Raw genomic sequence first — 21,888 nt, forward strand, 5'->3', positions numbered from 1 at the left:
AACAGTGGGAAACGCGCACCGCGGAACCCATTGTTCAGGGGCAGGCGGCTAGCATGAAAGACGCGACCGCCGAAACGCAACAAAGAGCAATAATGGAATTCCAAACTTTAGAAAATGTTTCGGAATCGGAAGTGAAAATCAAATCTGAACCCCTTGATGACTAATACGGGGGGCCGGCCGCGGTGGTCTCGCGGTTCTAGGCGCGCAGTCCGGAACCGTGCGACTGCTACGGTCGCAGGTTCGAATCCTGCCTCGGGCATGGATGTTGTGATGTCCTTAGGTTAGTTAGGTTTAAGTAGTTCTAAGTTCTAGGGGACTGATGACCAAAGCAGTTGAGTCCCATAGTGCTCAGAGCCATTTTTGAACTAATACGGGGGGACAATTGAAGAGGCACCCGCTACGGAAGTAAAACCGCTGGTTTCAGGGAATTTGACTGATTTATTGAATATTTTGATTAACAAAATCAAAGCTCAGTCTGCCAAGCAAGAAGCTCCGTCTGAAAAAATTGACAGGAAGCTAGACAATCAGAACAAAGCTATTAATGTTGTTAACAACAATGTTGGAGTTGTTAACAGAAAAGTTGATAAAATCAAAGAAGATATTGTTGTAATTAATACCGAAATCGGTAATCTTAAACAGGAAATTATAGGCGTTCAGGCGGAAATTGCGAGCATAAATACTCGTTTTGATTCCGAAATTAGCAGAATAGAGAAAAGTGTAGGAGAAGCAGTTGCTCCGATCATCGAGAATAAGGTGACGGAACAAATTCAATTAGTGAAAAAAGAGGATCAACAGAAGGTGGAAATTTTAAAGGCTTTAGTGTCCGAAGTAGATACCAAAGTGAGGAAGCTGGCTAGTACCTGCGAAGAGAAAAAGAGGGAAGTGTAAACGCTTGCGACAACCACTTGCGAAGTAATTACGAGAGTCTCGGAATAAGAAAAGAAACTTGACGAAAAACAGAGCGATGTGCCAATCTGTGCACATAGTTCGGAATTGTTGACGAAAGAGGAGAAGAGAGGCGGTATACACGCGACGGATTTCATTAAAAATTGTGAAAGAGTTTTACCCATATCATGGACTAATGAGAGAAAAATAAATGCGGTTGTTGGCGTGTTGGCTGGTGATGCCAAGCGTTGGGGTTGTAAACCAACTGAGAACATCGCCATTTGCGACTTCAGTGCTGACAAGCGAAAAATACTTGGCACACAGGGTGAAGGTCAGTTGTGTTTTCTGATAAAAGCTGGTTCTGTTTCGGTACCAGTGAAAGCCGTGTGTTGGTTAGTAGGAGGCCAGCTGAGGGCCTGCGACCAACCTGCCTACGTGCTGGACACAGTGGACCTACACCTGGCGTTATGGTCTGGTGTCGATTTCATATGACTGCAGGAGCACTCTATTGACTATCCCACACACCTTGAATGCAAAATTATACGTCAGTCTGGCGATTCGACCTGATGTGCTACCATTCCATGGGATGCTTTCCAACAGGATAACGCCAGTCCACATACCTTTGTTGTAAACCAACACTCTCTACATTGTGTCGACATGTTGACTTGGCCTGCGTGACCACCTGATTTGTCTCCAATCGAGCATATATCGGACACCGTCGGACGACAACTTCAGCGTCATCCAGAACCAAGACGAACGGTCCCTGTATTGACCAAACAAGTGCAACAGGAATGGAACTCCATCGCACAAACCCACATGCGGCACATTTACAACACAATGCACGCATGTTTACATGCTTGGATTTAAGATTCTGACGGTTACGCAAGATATTAATGTACTAGCATTTCAAATTTTGAATGACTTTTCTCGTGTCTACCTTAACCTGTGGTGATACAACTTTAATAACTTAAATATATTACCTAGGGTAATGTATTCGCGAGAGTTCAATACTCTACATTACTTACTACATGGTGTTGGACTCTCTTTTTCCGTCAGTGTACGTCCATCTTCTCGTTCTCACAGCCTCTTACCTTCTTCCCCCTGCCACTGTGCGTTTCCACCTTTTCCACCTTTTCTGTCCCACCACCCCCTCACTTTCTGACATTGCACCTTGTTTATTGTTACTGCAAGTTCGGACTCAGTAGTAATATTGTAATCATAAGCCCATAAGCCACAATACAACTTTCCTGTTAGCTGACAACGTTTGTTATATTAAAAAGATGTAGCCCACATGTGTCCACTCGTAATGTGAGAAATTAGAATTAAATCGATAGAGTGATTTTTGTGATTTACGCTAATAATCTACCCCTTTTTGAATTACGAGGGCTATTCCGAAAGTAAGGTCCGATAGGTCGCGAAATGGAAACCACGGTAAAAATCAAAAATGTTTTATTTGCAACAGTTAGATACACCTTGCAGCTACTTATCTCCATAGTCGCCGACCCGACTTAGACGTGTATCGTAGCGTTGTACCAACTTTCCCATACCCTCGCTATAGAAGGCAGCCGCCAGTGCTCTCCGCCAATTCTCTACGCTGGCCTACGGCTCGTTGTCTTGTGCCGAAATGTTGTCTTCATAACCAGCGGTTCATGTGACCTGAGCTGAAACTCAGAGGGAGACAATTACGGGCTGTATTGTGGGTAATCTCACATTTCCATTTGACAACGATGCAGGAGCATCTTCATTGCCCGTGCAGAATGCGGCTGAGAATTGTCTTGAAGACGAAACAGCACGACAGTTATGTAATGTTAGCTGCATAGCTTCAGGGGAAATTTCTCACCAGGCCCCCGTACTTGGCGGCAGACACTATTTTCTAGACATCTTTACGCACTCACTGCGAGCTCAGAAATGAGAAGAGCGACGTGATGCTAACTGGGGTTATACTAGAGACACTACCCAACACATCTGTGCAAAGCTTTATCGGATTTTCATAGTCGTTTCCATTTCGTGACCGATCGGACCTTACTTTCGGAATAGCCCTCGTATATACATATTTCTATATTGTATGTAATAAAATATGTATATAATTCAAAAAGGGGACAATATACATATTTCTATATCGTATGCAATAAAACCCCCTACTGAACCATGATTCTTGCCGATGGTGGGGCGGGTTGCGTGCCTCAGCGACACAGATAGCCGTACCATAGGTGCAACCACAACGGAGGGGTATCTGTTGAGAGGCCAGACAAACGTGTGGTTCGTGAAGAGGGGCAGCAGCCTTTTCAGTAGTTGCAGGGGCATCAGTCTGGATGATTGACTGATCTGGCCTTGCAACACTAACCAAAACGGCCTTGCTGTAATGGTACTGCGAACGGCTGAAAGCAAGGGGAAACTATAGCAGTAATTTTTCTCGAGGGCAAGCAGCTTTACTGTATGGTTAAATAATGATGGCGTCCTCTTGGGTAAAATATTCAGGAGGTAAAATAGTCCCCCATTCGGATTTCCGGTCGGGGACTACTCAAGAGGGCGTCGTTACCAGCAGAAACAAAACTGGCGTTCTACGGATCGGAGTGTGGAATGTCAGATCCATTCGTCGGGCAGGTAGGTTAGAAAATTTGAAAAGGGAAATTGATAGGTTGAAGTTAGATATAGTGGGAATTAGTGAAGTTCGGTGGAAGGAGGAACAAGACTTCTGCTCGGGTGAATAGAGGATTATAAATACAAAATCAAATAGGGGTAATGCAGGAGTCGGTTTAATAATGAATAAAAAAAATAGGAGCGCGGGTAAGCTGCTACGAACAGCATAGTGGACGCATTATTGTAGCCAAGATAAACATGAAGCCGACGCTTACCACGATAGTACAAGTTTATATGCCAACTAGCTCTGCAGGTGACGAAGAGATTGAAGAAATGTATGATGAGATAAAAAGGAATTATTCAGATAGTGAAGGGAGACGAAACTTTAATAGTCAGGAAGTCTTTTCTGAAAGTATTTGTATGGAGTGAAGTCGTGTATGGAAGTAATACATGGACGGTAAATAGTTTAGACAAGAAGAGAATGGAAGCTTTCGAAATGTGGTGCCCCAGAAGAATGCTGAAGATTAGGTGGGTAGATCACTTAGCTAATGAGGAGGTACTTAACAGAACTGGGGAGAAGAGGAATTTGTGGCAAAAAATTGACTAGAAGGGATCGGTTGGTATGGCATGTTCCGAGGCATCAAGGGATAACCAATTTAGTGTTGGAGGGCAGCGTGGAGGGTAAAAATCGTAGAGAGAGTCTGTGGTGACACCGTCAGACACCATACTTGCTAGGTGGTAGCCTTTAAGTCAGCCGCGGTCCGTTAGCATACATCGGACCAGCATGTTTCCACTATCAGTGATTGCAGACCGAGCGCCGCCACACGGCAGGTCTAGTCTAGAGAGACTCCCTAGCACTCGCCCCACTTGTACAGCAGACTTCGCTAGCGACTGTTCACTGTCTACATACGCTCTCATTTGCAGAGACGACAGTTTAGCATAGCCTTCAGCTACGTCATTTGCCACGACCTAGCAAGGCGCCATATTCAGTTACTATAAGTACTATCTTCAAGAATGTATTCTGAACAGATAATATTGTGAATCATCTACCTTCAAGAGCGACGTTCATCATTAATGGATTAAAGTTAAGTGATGATGATGATGATGATGATGATGATGAAGGCCCCTACTCCGTGACGGAGCGTAGGGGAACGATGCGCGAGAGCCGCACCGCCGTACTAGGCAAGGTCCTAGTGGAGGTGGTTTGCCATTGCCTTCCTCCGACCGTAATGGGGATGAATGATCATGATGACACCACACCCAGTCATCTCGAGGCAGGAAAAATCCCTGACCCCGCAGGGAATCTAACACGGGACCCCGTGCTAGGGAAGCGAGAACGCTACCGCGAGACCACGAGCAGCGGACTAAGGTTAAGTATCAAACTAATTATGTCCGCTTTCTGAATTCTCATTCCTTGTCATGTTCCAGACCTCACATCAGTATAGTTCTTCCTTCCACACGCCAAGCTGCGTGAGCTAAAACGCGTGCATTTCTGCCTCCACTCGTAACACGGTGTTGGCTCTTCTGCTAACACAAAAGAGACCAAGAGATGAATACACTAAACAAATTCACAAGTATGTAGGTTGCAGAAGGTACTGGGAGATGAAGAAGCTTGCACAGGATAGAGTAGCATGGAGATGGAGAGCTACATCAAACCAGTCACTAGACTGAAGACCACAACAACAATAACAACAGCCGGCCGCGGTGGTCTCGCGGTTTTAGGCGCGCAGTCCGGAACCGTGGGACTGCTACGGTCGCAGGTTCGAATCCTGCCTCGGGCATGGATGTGTGTGATGTCCTTAGGTTAGTTAGGTTTAAGTAGTTCTAAGTTCTAGGGGACTGATAACCACAGCAGTTGAGTCCCATAGTGCTCAGAGCCATTTGAATTTGAACAATAACAACAACATGTAATAAAAATATACAGTCAGTATCTGTAGAGATGTAATAACGTTTCCCCTTTACGTATTATTTTTTATTTATATACCTTGTATATTAAAAGCAGGCGTTATGCGAATGCAACGTTGTTGTCAAAATTTCAAAGCAATCGGTGAAGAACTTTGGAGGATTTAGGATTTTAACAAAAGAAATACGAGGGCAGTTCAATAAGTAATGCAACACATTTTTTTTCTGAAACAGCGGTTGTTTTATTCAGCATTGAAATACACCAGGTTATTCCCCAATCTTTTAGCTACACAACACTATTTTTCAACGTAATCTCCATTCAATGCTACGGCCTTACGCCACCTTGAAATGAGGGCCTGTATGCCTGCACGGTGCCATTCCACTGGTCGATGTCGGAGCCAACGTCGTACTGCATCAATAACTGCTTCATCATCCGCGTAGTGCCTCCCACGGATTGCCTCCTTCATTGGGCCAAACATATGGAGATCCGACGGTGCGAGATCGGGGCTGTAGGATGCATGAGGAAGAACAGTCCACTGAAGTTTTGTGAGCTCCTCTCGGGTGCGAAGACTTGTGTGAGGTCTTGCGTTGTCATGAAGAAGGAGAAGTTCGTTCAGATTTTTGTGCCTACGAACACGCTGAAGTCGTTTCTTCAATTTCTGAAGAGTAGCACAATACACTTCAGAGTTGATCGTTTGACCATGGGGAAGGACATCGAACAGAATAACCCCTTCAGCGTCCCAGAAGACTGTAACCATGACTTTACCGGCTGAGGGTATGGCTTTAATCTTTTTCTTGGTAGGGGAATGGGTGTGGCGCCACTCCATTGATTGCCGTTTTGTTTCAGGTTCGAAGTGATGAACCCATGTTTCATCGCCTGTAACAGTCTTTGACAAGAAATTGTCACCTTCAGCCACATGACGCGCAAGCAATTCCGCACAGATGGTTCTCCTTTGCTCTTTATGGTGTTCGGTTAGACAACGGGGGACCCAGCGGGAACAAACATTTGAATATCCCAACTGGTGAACAATTGTGACAGCACTACCAACAGAGATGTCAAGTTGAGCACTGAGTTGTTTGATGGTGATCCGTCGATCATCTCGAACGAGTGTGTTCGCACGCTCCGCCATTGCAGGAGTCACAGCTGTGCACGGCCGGCCCGCACGCGGGAGATCAGACAGTCTTGCTTGACCTTGCGGCGATGATGACACACGCTTTGCCCAACGACTCACCGTGCTTTTGTCCACTGCCAGATCACCGTAGACATTCTGCAAGCGCCTATGAATATCTGAGATGCCCTGGTTTTCCGCCAAAAGAAACTCGATCACTGCCCATTGTTTGCAACGCACATCCGTTACAGACGCCATTTTAACAGCTCCGTACAGCGCTGCCACCTGTCGGAAGTCAATGAAACTATACGAGATGTTTGAAAATATTCCACAAGAAATTTCCGGTTTTTTCAACCAAAATTGGCCGAGAAAAAAAATGTGTTGCATTACTTATTGAACTGCCCTCGTATATAATATTGAATGAAATATGTGAGGTGCAGAATTTAACAATCTACCTTAGAATCAGAAGAATGCAGTTTCAGATGTAACAGCAATGAATAAAAAAAAATACCCAAAGGGATTCATGGACTGTCTGTACTTGTGGAACTGAAATAATTATAGCGTCTAGAGACGGTGTTACACGGTACTGGTGTCTCGGGACTGGCTAACGTTTTGAGCGGCATGCTCACCGCTTTCAGTGCGCCGTGCTACGGAGGCGGCACGCACCTTGTCCTTGGTCATGTCGAGCAGCGTGAAGGCGAGCGGCGCCTGCGACTGCGACTGCTGGCCCTGGCCGTGCGGCTGGCGGTCCACCTCTAGGCGGCCGTGCCTGGGCGGCTCCACCACGAAGAAGAGCACGCCCGTGTCGCGCACGCCGTACTTGGGGAAGTCCAGCACCACGTCCACGTTGCGCGTCGTGACCGGCGCCGAGCCGCCCTCGGCCACCTGCAGCGGCGTCAGCACCAGGATCTCCAGGTCGACCGGCAGCGTCGGCTTGGAGAACACCTGCAGCAGTCGCCAAACCAGCTGCCGTCACCACCTTGCGGAGGTCGAGCGCGGCGTCACAGTAGTGTCTAATGTTATGGAAAGGCTGCTATCGATGGGCCGCCTACAGAAATAATAGGCAAGGTCCTGGCTGACTGACTCACCATCGCTCAGCCCAAACCGCTACGGGTAGAAACTTGAAATTTGGAGGACGTGTGAACGTTATACTGTATCCGTGTTCAAGAGGGGATTTTTCGAAATTCCACTTCTAAGGGAGTGAAACAGGAGATAAAAAACTCCTTGAAAGTAAGTCGTTACCAAGGGAATTTTGAAGCTGGAACTACGAAAACTGGTATTTGGTTTCTCAGTCACAAAATAAGAACTATGTATTTTACCACGTTTTGAAATTCAACGACTAGGGGGAAATGGGTGAAATAATGAGTGAAAGTTTTTTTAAATAAGTAATTACTAAAGAACTTCTAAAGGACTTTTAAGGCTACATCTTTGGTAACTGGTGTTTGACATCTCGGTTAGAATTAACAAAAATACGTGTTTCAGTATTTCTGGAATTTCAACTCCTGAGGTAGTGCAATAGGCGATGAAAACCTTTAAGAAAATATTTCATTACATTAAAAAAAAATTTAAGTAGAGTTATCAAAAGTGGCATTTCACTTCTCGGTCAGATGTAAAGGAGTATATGTTAGGGGATGAAAGTTGCACTGGAAATATCTCCGTAAGATCAAAAAGGCATGATCAACAAAAACTTCGAACTCCAGCTACCAGAATCGCTTTTAGATAATAAGTTCTTTCGGAAAAGACCATGCTTATGTAGCCTTACGTACGTGAAAAGCTAAGAAGGTGTTGCAATTTGTAAACAACACAAAAATTCGGTAATAACTACTTTCGGAAAAGACCATGCATATGTAGCCTTATGTACGTCAAAAACTAAGAAGGTGTAGCAATTTGTAAACAATACAAAACAAAGGACTCTACAGGGATATATTCTACACGAGCGAAACGGCGGACGCTAAGCCAGTACATAACAAAATCTTTGGATATTGTATTCAGTATTTTATTATCTCTCTAAGTTGAAAATTTTCTTTTGCATTTCCATATGGTAGACACGGAAGACATAAATATTCACTGTTAATGAAATATTTGAAAAATTAAAACATATGTCATTGGCGCAATCAAGGGGATTGGTTTCCTTTATTGGGCCTGGCAGTTTCCGTGAATGGGCTGTTAAATACTATAGGCATCTTAGTAAGTGACAATAAATTTCATTTTTTATTATTTTTAATAATTCTGTGTTGGCATCTGAAACTGAATAACATTTATTCGAAACCAAGGAGCCTAAAAGTAGTGATATCGCCTCCTTAGTACTTTCAATAAAAACTAATTGTGAAAACTCTTATAAACTATTGAAAACTTAAATTTTGTTCGCATTGGGCTACTTATACCTAATACAAACATCAAAAAAAGTTTTCCATCACCTCGGTTCCGAGAGCTCCGGAACCGGTACAGAAAATTGGAATAGAGATCAACATAAACACCATTTCTGCCCTTTTTATTGGTCATGGAAACCACGAATTGCATTTTGTACCACAATATAGCGAGACCTTCACATGTTGTCATCCAGATTGCCGTACACACCAGTACCTCTAATACCCAGTAGCACGTCCTCTTGCATTGATGCATGACTGTATTCGTCGTGGCGTACTAACCACAAGTTCATCAAGGCGCTGTTAGTCAACATTGTCCCACTCCTCAACGGCGATTCGGCGTAGATCCCTCAGAGTGGTTGGTGGGTAACGTCGTCCATAAACAGCCCTTTTCAATCTATTCCAGGCATGTTCGATAGGGTTCATGTCTGGAGAACATGCTGGCCACTAGTCGAGCGATGTCGTTATCGTGAAGGAAGTAATTCACAAGATGAGCACGATGGAGGCGCGAATTGTTGTCCATGAAGACAAAAGCCTCGCCAATATGCTGCCGATATGGTTGCACTATCCGTCGCAGGCGGCATTCACGTACAGTACAGTCGTTACGGCGACTTCGATGACCACCTGCGGCGTACGTCGGCCCCGCATAATGCCACCACCTCAGAACAGCAGGGTGTAGTGTGAAACGTCCCCTTTGAAAAATTATACAAGACTGTGCTTAACCTGATACACAATATTTTTTAGCGCAACGCAATCTGACTATCAAAATTCCCTACAAAAGAATGGCCCTGACTAACATTAAACTATACCTTTCACAAATCACTTAGCTCACAAAAATTTTCGCTACTCAAGCTACTGCAATACAGCGAGCGCCACTACTGCCAGCTAAATAAAAGATTCAAACTACTGAAGGCACTAACTACTGATAGGGATAGTTAGCAAATGAAAGATATTAATAGAGAACAAACAATGTATTTACCTTGATATCATCTTCAAATCTGTATTGGCCACTGTCCAACACAATTTGTAAAATTTTTTGTGGGGAGCATGGGGGCTATGTAAGTAGGCTGTTTAGGTTTTTTTATTGGTAACGCCACCTCTGTATGAAAATCACTGGCTGCTGTGTGCAGTCTGTGGCTGCTTTGCATTGTTCTAATACTCGCCATTGTAGTGCTAGGCAGCTGGCTGTGAACAGCGCGTAGCGTTGCGCGGTTGGAGGTGAGCCGCCAGCAGTGGTGGATGTGGGGAGAGAGATGGCGGAGTTTTGAAATTTGTCATGAACTGCTATATTTATATATGATGATATCAAGGTAAATACATTGTTTGTTCTCTATTAATATCTTTCATTTGCTAACTATCCCTATCAGTAGTTAGTGCCTTCAGTAGTTTGAATCTTTTATTTAGCTGGCAGTAGTGGCGCTCGCTGTATTGCAGTAGCTTGAGTAGCGAAGATTTTTGTGAGGTAAGTGATTTGTGAAAGGTATAGTTTAATGTTAGTCAGGGCCATTCTTTTGTAGGGAATTTTTAAAGTCAGATTGCGTTGCGCTAAAAAACATTGTGTATCAGGTTAAGCACAGTCTTGTATAATTTTTCAAAGGGGACGTTTCAAGTGGACTGACAAGGCAGCCAGTCCACAGAGACGGGTAGCCGAAAGGGCACACGTACACACACGCCGACTGGCGCGAAGTCTGGAACAGGATACGTGATGAATGTGATAAAGAAAAGAACGTAGCTACTAGAACACTTAACTTTTATATCGTCCTTTGGTATACAGCATTCTTGATGATACAAGTGAGACTATTTAGATTCATGAAGTAACTAATGGCGCCTTGCTAGGTCGTAGCCATGGACTTAGCTGAAGGCTATTCTAACTGTCTCTCGGCAAATGAGAGAAAGGCTGCGTCAGTGTAGTCGCTAGCAAAGTCGTCGTACAACTGGGGCGAGTGCTAGTCAGTCTCTCGAGACCTGCCGTGTGGTGGCGCTCGGTCTGCGATCACTCAGTGGCGACTCGCGGGTCCGACATGTACTAATGGACCGCGCCCGATTTAAAGCTACCACCTAGCAAGTGTGGTGTCTGGCGGTGACACCACACAGGGAACCTCTACCTTGCTGCACTCGCTCACAGTGTGTCTAATAAGCGCTGCTCAAGCATCGTTGTTAACATCTTTGGGCGGGTTTAGTGACGTCTCTGAAAAGTCAAAGAGACTGTGTCTGTGACACAATAACCACAGTCAACGGCTATCTTCAGGAGTTCTCGGAACCGAGGTGATGAAAAAATTTTTTTGATGTACGAGACAAATTCGATGTGGCTCATTCAAGGCAACTCGCACCGCATCGCTGAACAACTCCAAGCCTTTATGTTATTAGTATGACAAAATGATGTGAGTTGCTCGTGCTTTCAAATGTCATGGCTGCACAAATTTAATCACTATTGTCATATCATTACGACGTTTCAGCCATTAATACTAGTCAATTACAAGAATATATTGCAAATCTTACCCAGTTTCCCTTGTGCTTTGTGACTTTGTAGAACAGGTCACCACAAACATGGCAATCCTTTGGCAATGCTGGCAACAGTTAGCGACTACTAGCAAGTGCCTACTTTCAGTATCCACAGAGAAACCGAGCCGGCCTATCGATGGAGCCAGGCCATCAATAGCAATCTTACCATACATCCTAAGCCTGCTCCAACTGACAGACTTCTTAAAATATTCTATGCGATTATGCTCTCGTTGAATGAATTTGTTGAAAATGCACAACAGTAACAACTCAGAGTGTGTATTGGACAACTTCTTATCGCTAAATACGGGAGATAGTGCCACAGACATAATAGGTGATATGGAGTGACAATCATTAAAATGAAGGCGTTTTTTGTTATGACGGGATCTTCTCATGAAATTTCAATCGCCATTGTTCTCCTCCGATTGCGAAAACATTTTGTTGGCACTTATTTACATATTGAGAAATTATCATTACCATAAAACAAGAGAAATCAGGGCTTGCACAGAAAAAATTTAAGTGCTCGTTTTTCCCGCGCACCGTTCGAGAGTGGAACGGTAAAGACAGCTTGAAGGTGGTAATAGTAATCACGTAGATGTAGATGGTATAATCCACAGATGGAAACGAAACGTTGGGTTCAGCCAAGAAATTCCTTAGTTCACAGCATAGTAGCGCGCAGTATCTTAGTAAGTGCAAGACCCCTTTTGCCACCTTCATTTTGTGTCAGCACCATGATTACCAAATCCAGCGGCAGCGTCGGCTAAAGAAATCATCACACAATACAAAAGTCACGGAAGGTCTCTTGCAAAAGCTGATACCTGATGACGGTAACACAAGTAAAGACAGTCGCAGCCGACGCATCAAAAAATCGACTGTTTGTGCAGTTCATGTATTTTATTCATTATTAAAATCTATTTCAATTCAATTATCTCGTCATCAGGCGACAAAATTATTTTTCACATCGTTAGCCACAATCTATGTCTTAACTAGGATTTTACTAAAACAAAACTTCTCCGTTTGTATAAATACGACTGTTCGCATACACTGAAAATATTTGAATTTGTATTTGTTCTAGCATCGTCATGCTCGTTCTTACATCTTGCTGGTATGAAATTGTGTCACTCGTGCAGGAACATGGTCGCATTGCGGCATGCTATTTGTGGGAAGGGAGACGTTACCAACGGGTCAATATACACTGAAGCATCAAAGAAACTGGTATAGGCAAGCGTAAGCAAATACAGAGATATGTAAACAGACAGAATACGGCACTGCGGTTGGCAACACATACAAGAAACCAAGTGTCTGACGCAGTTGTTGGGTCGGTTGCTGTTGCTACAATGGCAGGTTATCAAGATTTAAGTGAGTTTGAACGTGTTGTTATAGTCGGCGCATGAGCGATGGGACACAGCATCTCCGAGGTAGCGATGAAATTGGGATTTTCCCGTAAGACTGTTCCACGAGTGTACTGTGAACATCAACAATCTGGTAAAATATCAAATCTCCGATATCGCAGCGGCCTGATCCTGAAAGAACGGGACCAACAACGACTGAAGAGAGTCTTTCAACGTGACAGAAGTGCAACCCTTCTACGAATTGCTGCTGGTTTCAGTGCTGGGCTATCAACATGTGTCAGTGTGTGAACCATTCAACGGAACATCATCGATGTGGGCATTCGGAGTCTAAGGCCCACTTGTGCACCCTTGATGACTGCACGATACAAGCTTTATTCCTCGCCTGGGCCCGTCTATATCGAAATTGGGCTGTTGATGACTGGAAAGATGTTGGCTGATCGGACTAATTTTGTTTCAAATTGTAGCGAGAGGATGGACGCGTACGAGTATGGAGACAACCTCATGAATCTATGAATCCTGCATGTCGGCAGGGGTTCAAGCTGGTGGAGGCTCTGTAATGGTGTACGGCGTGTGCATTTGGAGCGATATGGGACCCTTGGTACGTCTAGATGCGACTCTGACAGGCGACACGTACGTAATCATCATGTGTGACCACCTGCACCGATTCATGTCCATTGTGTATTCCTACGGACTCGGGCAATCCGAGCAGGACAATGCGACACTCCATACGTCCAGATTTGCTACAAAGTGGCTCCAGGAACACTCTTCTGAGCTGATGGATTTCCGCTGGCCACGAAATTCACCATAATGAACAGTATTGAGGATATGCGGGCTGCCTTGCAACGTGCTGTTCAGAAGAGACCTCCCACCCATCGTTCTCTTAAAGATTTATATGCAGCGTTGTAGGATTCGTGGTGACAGTTCCCTCCAGCACTACTTCAGACGTTAGTTTAGTCCTTTCCACGTCGTGCTGCGGCACTTTCGCGTGCTCTTGGGTGACCTAGACGATGTTATTCAGGTTACCGATTTCCTTGGCTCTTCAGTGTGTACCTTCGCACGATGTAAGCCCACTTATACAACTAAACATTGAGTTATATATAACCGTAACGCTACGAAGCGACCGTCACAAATTTCGAGTTTACCCAGCAGTCAGAAACCACACAGATGTAAGGGAGTCAATGTTTCTCTCGATTTAGCGGTATTCACAGACGCTTAAAGCTAGAACGATAATCTTTCTAGAGCCATAAGCTGAGAAGTAGCAACACGTATCAATGGATGAAGGCAATGCCACGAGACAGAAAGGACAAAAATTGACTATCTAACCACTCAGAAAATATACAGGGTGAGTCACCTAACGTTACCGCTGGATATATTTCGTAAGCCACATCAAATACTGACGAATCGATTCCACAGACCGAACGTGAGAAGAGGGGCTAGTGTAATTGGTTAATACAAACCATTAAAAATGCACGGAAGTATGTTTTTTAACACAAACCTATGTTTTTTTAAATGGAACCCCGTTAGTTTTGTTAGCACATCTGAACATATAAACAAATACGTAATCAGTGCCGTTTGTTGCATTGTAAAATGTTAATTACATCCGGAGATATTGTAAACTTAAGTTGACGCTTGAGTACCACTCCTCCGCTGTTCGATCGTATGTATCGGAGAGCACCGAATTACGTAGGGATCCAAAGGGAACGGTGATGTACCTTAAGTACAGAAGAGACTGGAACAGCACATTACGTCCACATGCTAACACCTTTTTATTGGTCTTTTTCAATGACGCACCTATACATTACCATGAGGGGTGCGGTACACGTACACAAGTGGTTTCTGTTTTCAATTACGGAGTGGAATAGAGTGTGTCCCGACATGTCAGGCCAATAGATGTTCAATGTGGTGGCCATCATTTGCTGCACACAATTGCAATCTCTGGCGTAATGAATGTCGTACACGCCGCAGTATATCTGGTGTAATGTCGCCGCAGGCTGCCACAATATGTTGTTTCATATCCTCTGGGGTTGTAGGCACATCACGGTACACATTCTCCTTTAACGTACCCCACAGAAAGAAGTCCAGAGGCATAAGATCAGGAGAACGGGCTGGCCAACTTATGCGTCCTCCACGTCCTATGAAACGCCCGTCGAACGTGTACCTCACCCCTCATGGTAATGTACATGTGCGTCAGTGGAAAAGACCAATAAAAACGTGTTAGCATGTGGACGTAGTGTGCTGTTCCAGTCTCTTCTGTACCTAAGGTCCATCACCGTTCCCTTTGGATCCCTACGTAATTCGGTGCTCTCCGATACACACGATCGAACAGCGGAGGAGTGGTACTCAAGCGTCAACTTTAGGTTACAATATCTCCGGATGTAATTAATATTTTACAATGTAACAAACGGCACTGATTACGTATTTGTTTATATGTTCAGATGTGCTAACAAAACTAACGGGGTTCCATTTAAAAAAACGTAGGTTTGTGTTAAAAAACATACTTCCGTGCATTTTTTTATGGTTTGTATTAACCAATTACACTAGCCCCTCTCCTCACGTTCGGTCCGTGGAATCGATTCGTCAGTATTTGATGTGGTTTACGAAATATATCCAGCGGTTTATATATATATATATATATATATATATATATATATATATAAATTTGTCTTTGCCTTGGGAAGAGAAATCACCTACGAGAGGTGGATCGTGGGGGATAATGTAATGTGTCGTGCGACATTCATGGTAAGACATACGCACAAAAGATATACAGAAGAAGTTAACATAAGATACAACACTAAATTTAGTGTGTCAGTCTGCCGCCGTTACTGAGATAACACACTAAAACTCAAGTAGTGTGACTCGTTCTAAAAGTAACCTTGAGGTAGACGTAATGTTCGTTTCCAGATTTTGGTCTCCAAGGAGTGGAAATGTAATGACGTACCACCGTCGCTAAACTAGTTGTCCATATCCTGGTTTAAATCCCCGTCGCCTTAGTGTCTCGTAACACAATCAAGTGTTTTGTAACTTGTCTGCGGGATATTCAATCTTGGTGCACTTCACTCCATAAGTACCCGTCATTCACTCACATGACACCGATGAAAGTTTGACTCATCAGTAACGAGTCGCAGGAAGGGAATATAAGACTCACGAAGATTTTGGTATTCCTTGTTAGTTTCTTTTATTAAAGACGTAATTACTAGTTTGAATCCTACGAGAGAATTCATTTTACAATTCGCGTCACGAGCAGCTGCTTTCCGTCTGAATCTTTGTGAGATAGCCCAATGAGAGGGGTGTGACCTCCAACTCATGCATGTCCGCATTTCTTTGCAAAGAACAATGTATGGTGGCCTAGTCCAGAGACTTCCGGAGCTGGCTTCTGGCACGTTGGCTATGCTCACTTAGACATTGATGCGCAGAAAAATGTTAGCCATATGAGAGGACGTTAATAACCCACAATTCGTCACACCGCCATGACCTCGATGTTGTCATTCTTGATTTCATCTCCTTTAACTTTTGTTAAAGAAGAATAAAATACTGTGTTTTCGATTTACAGAGGCTCTATTTCGCTTATTGTTAGAGCATGAAACCTAAAATTAATTCTTTGCCTCTTATTACAGAAACTGGATGTGCTTGCTGTAACCACATAGAGGATGCCAGTAAGCTACAATTGTACAAGTTCAGCGCTATATTAGGACTTCCAAGGATCGTTGTGGTCAGTAATGATTACATCATGGTATGTTCATTATGTTTCATAAAGTTGAGCAGGTTGTCCACCGCTCCGGCGATTTGAATTCGCTCGTCTGCTTGGCAGGCGCCTCACTTTGTGGCACTGATGGGCAGCTACCTTCTAGGCTGTCGAGTGAGCGTCCTCTGTGGCGGACAGCGGCGCACGGCTGAGGCGTGGAGCTGTCTAACGGCCCTGTGATATGCTGCGAGTTAGACATTTCGGTGTTCATCACGGAAGTCGTGTTGTGTGGCTCGGGCTTAATAGCGAGAAGTGTTAATGGTTGGCGTCCGTGGCCATATAGTTGACCTGTAGTTTTTCTACTGCGAATTCCGCATGACTTGTCTGACTTATCGGATGATGGCTCTGGAAAAGATGGTATTACAATAGTGGGCAGGGTCGTCGATGCAAAAAGCACATAGCAGGTTATTTAATGGAGACCATTTACGTTGAGTTTCATTGGTTTGTGTCGTACCTTAGGTTTGACATTTAGTATTTGAGTTAACGTCGTCGCCATACTTGGTGGTCGTCTTGTGTAGGCACGTTCTGGTCGGCGAAATTGTGATTGAGGTGCAGTTGGATTTTGTTCCATCGTTGTTGATACTGCGAGCGCCTTCACTTCCCTGTTCTGATGAGACGTCACAATTTTTTTAGTGACAATCTCTTAGAGTGAAAAGGTGCTAATGTATGTGTAGCGACCAGGACTGGAATTCTGTGGGTGCACCTGGTCAGGAGACGTTGCAAATTAACCACGGTCTTTGTGTGGTGGGTCATGTGCTCCTTTTACTGACGCGGCACAAGGTCAGTGTAGTTTGCTTCTGATGCCACGAGCAAGGACGGCCTGCGGCCCACGTCAGTTGTTCCGGCTTTGTCACATGGTATTGCTGTTATCGTTCTTCTGGCATGAGGCTAATAGCCGGCCGCGGTGGCCGAGCGGTTCTAGGCGCTCAGTACCGAACCGCGCGACTGCTACGGTCGCAAGTTCGAATCCTGCCTCGGGCATGGATGTGTGCGATGTCCTTAGGTTAGTTAGGTTTAAGTAGTTCTAAGTTCTAGGGGACTGATGACCACAGATGTTAAGTCCCATAATGCTCAGAGCCATTTGAACCATGAGGCTAATAGCAAGCCGTGGGTGGTTCATTCTCTCCCTATCTGTGCTCATTGCTATAAGTTTCCTACGGTGACGTTTTACAACTTGTAAATTTGATTGCAGATTTCACGCATGTGTGCTGGTAGTGGATGATTGTATTTGCGATTCTTGTTCAGACCTCTTTTCCGGCGCCATATGCGCGATGAAAGGGGAGAGCTGTGCCGTTAGCGGCTGTGTCTGTGAAAGTATTACACGCCTTGTGTGTCCTGGTCAAATATACCAGGAAGGGTATTTGCAGAGCGAAATACAGTGTGAGCAAACAAGTGATGATTTTTTAGTTTGTGTACAGCGCAAACTGGCGTGACCTTTTGATGCTGGTTTTCAGTGCTGTACGTAGTTACGAGGGCTATTCGGAAAGTACGGCCCGATCGATCGCGAAATGGAAACTAATGTGAATATCAAATTTTTTTTTATTCGCAACAGTTAGCCACACCTTCCAGCTACCTCTCTAAATAGTCGCCGCTCTGACTTACACATTTGTTGTGGCGTTGTACAAACTTTCCAATACCCTCGACACAGAAAGCATCCACCTGTGCTTTCCGCCAGTTCTCTACGCTGGTCTGCCTTTCGTTCTTTGTGCCAAAATGTTGTCTTTGTAGCCAGCGGCTCTCGTGAGCAGAGATGAATCACGGAGGGAGTCGATTAAGGGCAGTATTGTAGGTGACCAAACACTTCCCAACGAAAACGCTGCAGCAGCATCTTAATTGCCCCTGCAGAATGCGGCTGAGAATTGTCTTGAAGAAAGTAATGCATGACGCTTATGTTACGTGGGCTGCATAGTTTCAGGCGAAATGTCTCACCGGATCAGCATACTTGGCGGGAGACACTGTTCTTTTAGGCATTTCTACGTGATCACTTTGAGCTCTGAACTGGAAATAGCGACGTGAAAAGATCGATGGAAACACTAAAGACACTGAACAACATATCTGTGCAATGCTTCATCGGATTTTCACAGTGATATCCATTTCGCGCCAAATCGGACTTAATTTTCCGAATACGCCTCGTAAATTAGTGTAAGAAATTTTCCTGCGCGCAGTAGCGTTGCCCATAAATTCGAAGTTAGTTGTGGTGCACCACACTTCTTACGATGTTATACTGATTAGCTGTCTAGTGTAAGCAGTATACAAAGATATCTAGCGCTGTTATACTGGCCTGTATTAGAATAAAACTATCAGAAGACGCGCTGAGCTATCTTAATTTGAACCGTTGCTGCTTTGACACGTAGAGAGCAGAGCGTTTAGCACCGTACCTTTAAGGTGGTAATCCCGTTTTGTGTGTTGTCCTGTGATGATGGGTGACTAAGTGTTCATTAGTTATTACATGCAGTGTAAATTGTGTTGTAGGGTAATTTTAGTCGACGAGGATAAACTGGATAAATAATGAATCCCCTTGCCTTACTTCAATGTGAAAGTCTGTTACAAGGAAAACTCAAGCACTGATATTAATGTTGAAAATGGTTCAAATGGCTCTGAGCACTATGGGACTTAACATGTGAGATCATCAGTCCCCTAGAACTTAAAACTACTTAAACCTAATTAACCTAAGGACATCACACACATCCATGCCAGAGGCATGATTCGAACCTGCGACCGTAGCGGTCGCGCGGTTCCTGACTGAAGCGCCTAGAACCGCTCGGCCACTCCGGCCGGCTGTTAATGGTGAAATTTGAATTTGTACTCACACATGAGTAAGCTTTAACCTCTTGAGTAAAGGTAGTATATAAAGTCAGTTTTAAAATTTTTAGTATTACCTGTTAATATATGGATTTTGTAGATATTTAAATGTTATACACTTTCTTAATATTGCATTTGTGAAATTTTGAACGAAACGTTCCTTCAGAATTCCTTTGATAAAAAGTTACCTAATCTTATGTTGGCTGTTGTGTTTAAAGAGTGTTAACGTGGTAACTGGGCCATGGTTCTTATACCGATCTCACTAAGGGGTCTGTGGCCGTTACTGAAGGGGATCGTTCGGATCTCACGTTGCGTTCCCAGCTGGTTATCCCGCAGCAGCCGCGACGAAATCTCCACTGTAGCCTCCAAGACAATGGTGCCTACCGCAAATGAACTTTTTAATAAATGCTATTCAGCTCAATATCGTCAGTTAGTAAAATTCCCAGACCTCGACTCACAACCACTAAAAACTCGGTTCAAAATTTCTACATTTTTGCACTGCATTTGCTGTTTTGTAATTAAGTTCTGACTGAGAACAATAAAATTCAGATAAATTTGACTGCCGGCGCGGTAGGAATATTCAAAATGATGCCCTCCTCCAGTGGAAAAAGATATAGCTGGAGTGAATTCATTCACGAATTGTGACATAATACGAATGGTACCAATGCACGTAATGCAGACTACTACTTTTTGCTAAGTAACCCAAAATGCTTAAAAAATAATGTTTCACTCATACGTACTTCGTTGTCTCAAAAAAATATCGTAACAATTCAGAAAAGAGAATGTATTCCACCATTTCATTAGTATGCTGCCTCTAGTGTCCAAAATCAGATCTTAGTATTTCTTGTGTCAAAGACAAGGCTACCTCATATTGTTCCTCGTTATCTCCACGCGAACTGTTTATAACTGACACAATTTTTGCTGCATACTGGAAGCACCAACATTCGGCTGCAGCCATTTTCCCAAATCATATTTGAAAGTTCCTTCACTCAAAGGCAATTAGTAACCTACAGTCTGTTCAGTATAACAGAATTTGGATGTGAATAAACTTCAGAATACATTTCGAATGCAGCGTATAGGCCTATAGAGGGCTTGATTCGGCTGTAATGGAAAAGTAGCATAAAACAAATTTTCGCTTCTAAAGATCGCTATGATGAAAGGGATAGACTGTGGCCATACACTGTTAGTATGCTAGACGCCTGTTGAACGTATGGAAAGTCAGAAAGCAATGTTAATTTTACACTGTCTCAACTAAGGTCTTTGAGAAACACCTAAGAACAAGCGGTTGTGTTTTCCATTACAGTCTTTAGAAACTTCTTCTCTGATGATGTGCTTACTACCATTATATTATCTCTTAGCATGCTACGCGAATAGAATACATGACGAAAGAGATATTGCAGAAGATAAAAGGAGTGTAGCATCTCTCAAAGTCACAGAAGACTCTGATTTATCAAAGCGCTCTTCTTATAGCGAGGAATGCGTTGCAATATGTTTGTACCGTCCCAGCACATTGCGTCGAGTATCGGTAATATGCAGATGTCTACAGCTTCATGTCTTCGAGTAAGCAATATCAGATACCTCAATTTGGTACTTATTGCCTCTTCGTATTGCCAGCAAGCTAAGACCTCTGCAAAGGTCTCTCCTGGAATTGTACGACTACGGCAGAGAAACTAGTTTACAAAAAGGAGCGGTAATTGCAGAATAATGACGAGGTAACACGGCGCGCCAAAAGCACCAGAAGCACCAGAGAAATGTGAAGGAATATTGCATACAGCCGTCCTTGTGCAGCAACAGCTCGTGTTTCAAGTGTTGCACTTGGCAGATGCGCATTTTGCGACGTATAGTAGGGGGATGTAAGTTACTGATGTTTACTGTAAGGAACGGGAAGGAAAGGTTCTATGTATGTGCCCTGTATGCTGCCTCACTTTTAAATTTCTATCTAAGTGCTGTATCTAAATAAGAACTGACAAATGCCCTGGCATTCATTTTGCTAGTTTTCTATTACAAAAATGGTTCAAATGGCTCTGAGCACAATGGGACTTAACATCTGAGATCATCAGTCCCCTAGAACTTAGAACTACTTAAACCTAACTAACCTAAGGACATCAGACACATCCATGCCCGAGGCAAGATTCGAACCTGCGACCGTACCGGTAGCGCGGTTCCAGACTGAAGCGCCTACAACCGCTCCGCCACACCGGCCGGCCTTCTATTACAAACGAAAACAAATAATGAACTGTGTTTGTGGTGTAATACTGAAAACGATTAATTTCCATATATTCGTGAAAACACGTTTGAAATTAGGAAACGTTTTTACTAATAAATACGTAAAACGTACAAGGGTGTAGGAACAGAATCCCGAAGAGTTTCTGTAGGCTGCGCGCAGCTGCTTCGCATTGTCTGCAAAGAGATTCTGTAAACATCTCTATGGCAATGGCTCTTCACAGCTCTATAGACGGCTGTCATTTTCACCTACAGCCGTTTGTGCTTCCCAGTTGAAAGCTATCAAAAGCGCTGCCAGGTGTCAGTGAATTCTTTAAGATGATTAAACAGTTGTAGTGCCTTGTAGTAAAGAAAAAATATATTAAAATTTCATGCATGTTAAGGCATTTTTTTCACGCATCTCAGTGTTTATGACAGTATCTCGCCTG

General features: G+C 43.8%; 1 protein-coding gene across 1 annotated transcript in view; it reads right to left on the minus strand.

Annotated features, from left to right (window-relative positions):
* LOC126260360 (chondroitin sulfate proteoglycan 4) overlaps positions 1–21,888 on the minus strand; it is a 577,728-nt gene that overhangs the window by 426,192 nt on the left and 129,648 nt on the right. The window contains exon 6 of the mRNA XM_049957687.1: positions 7,143–7,421. Within this exon, the coding sequence (XP_049813644.1) occupies positions 7,143–7,421 (279 nt within the window). The remainder of the gene's footprint in view (positions 1–7,142; positions 7,422–21,888) is intronic.

Source organism: Schistocerca nitens, chromosome 5 (assembly GCF_023898315.1).
Source record: "Schistocerca nitens isolate TAMUIC-IGC-003100 chromosome 5, iqSchNite1.1, whole genome shotgun sequence".
In the NCBI taxonomy this organism is placed as follows: domain Eukaryota; kingdom Metazoa; phylum Arthropoda; class Insecta; order Orthoptera; family Acrididae; genus Schistocerca; species Schistocerca nitens.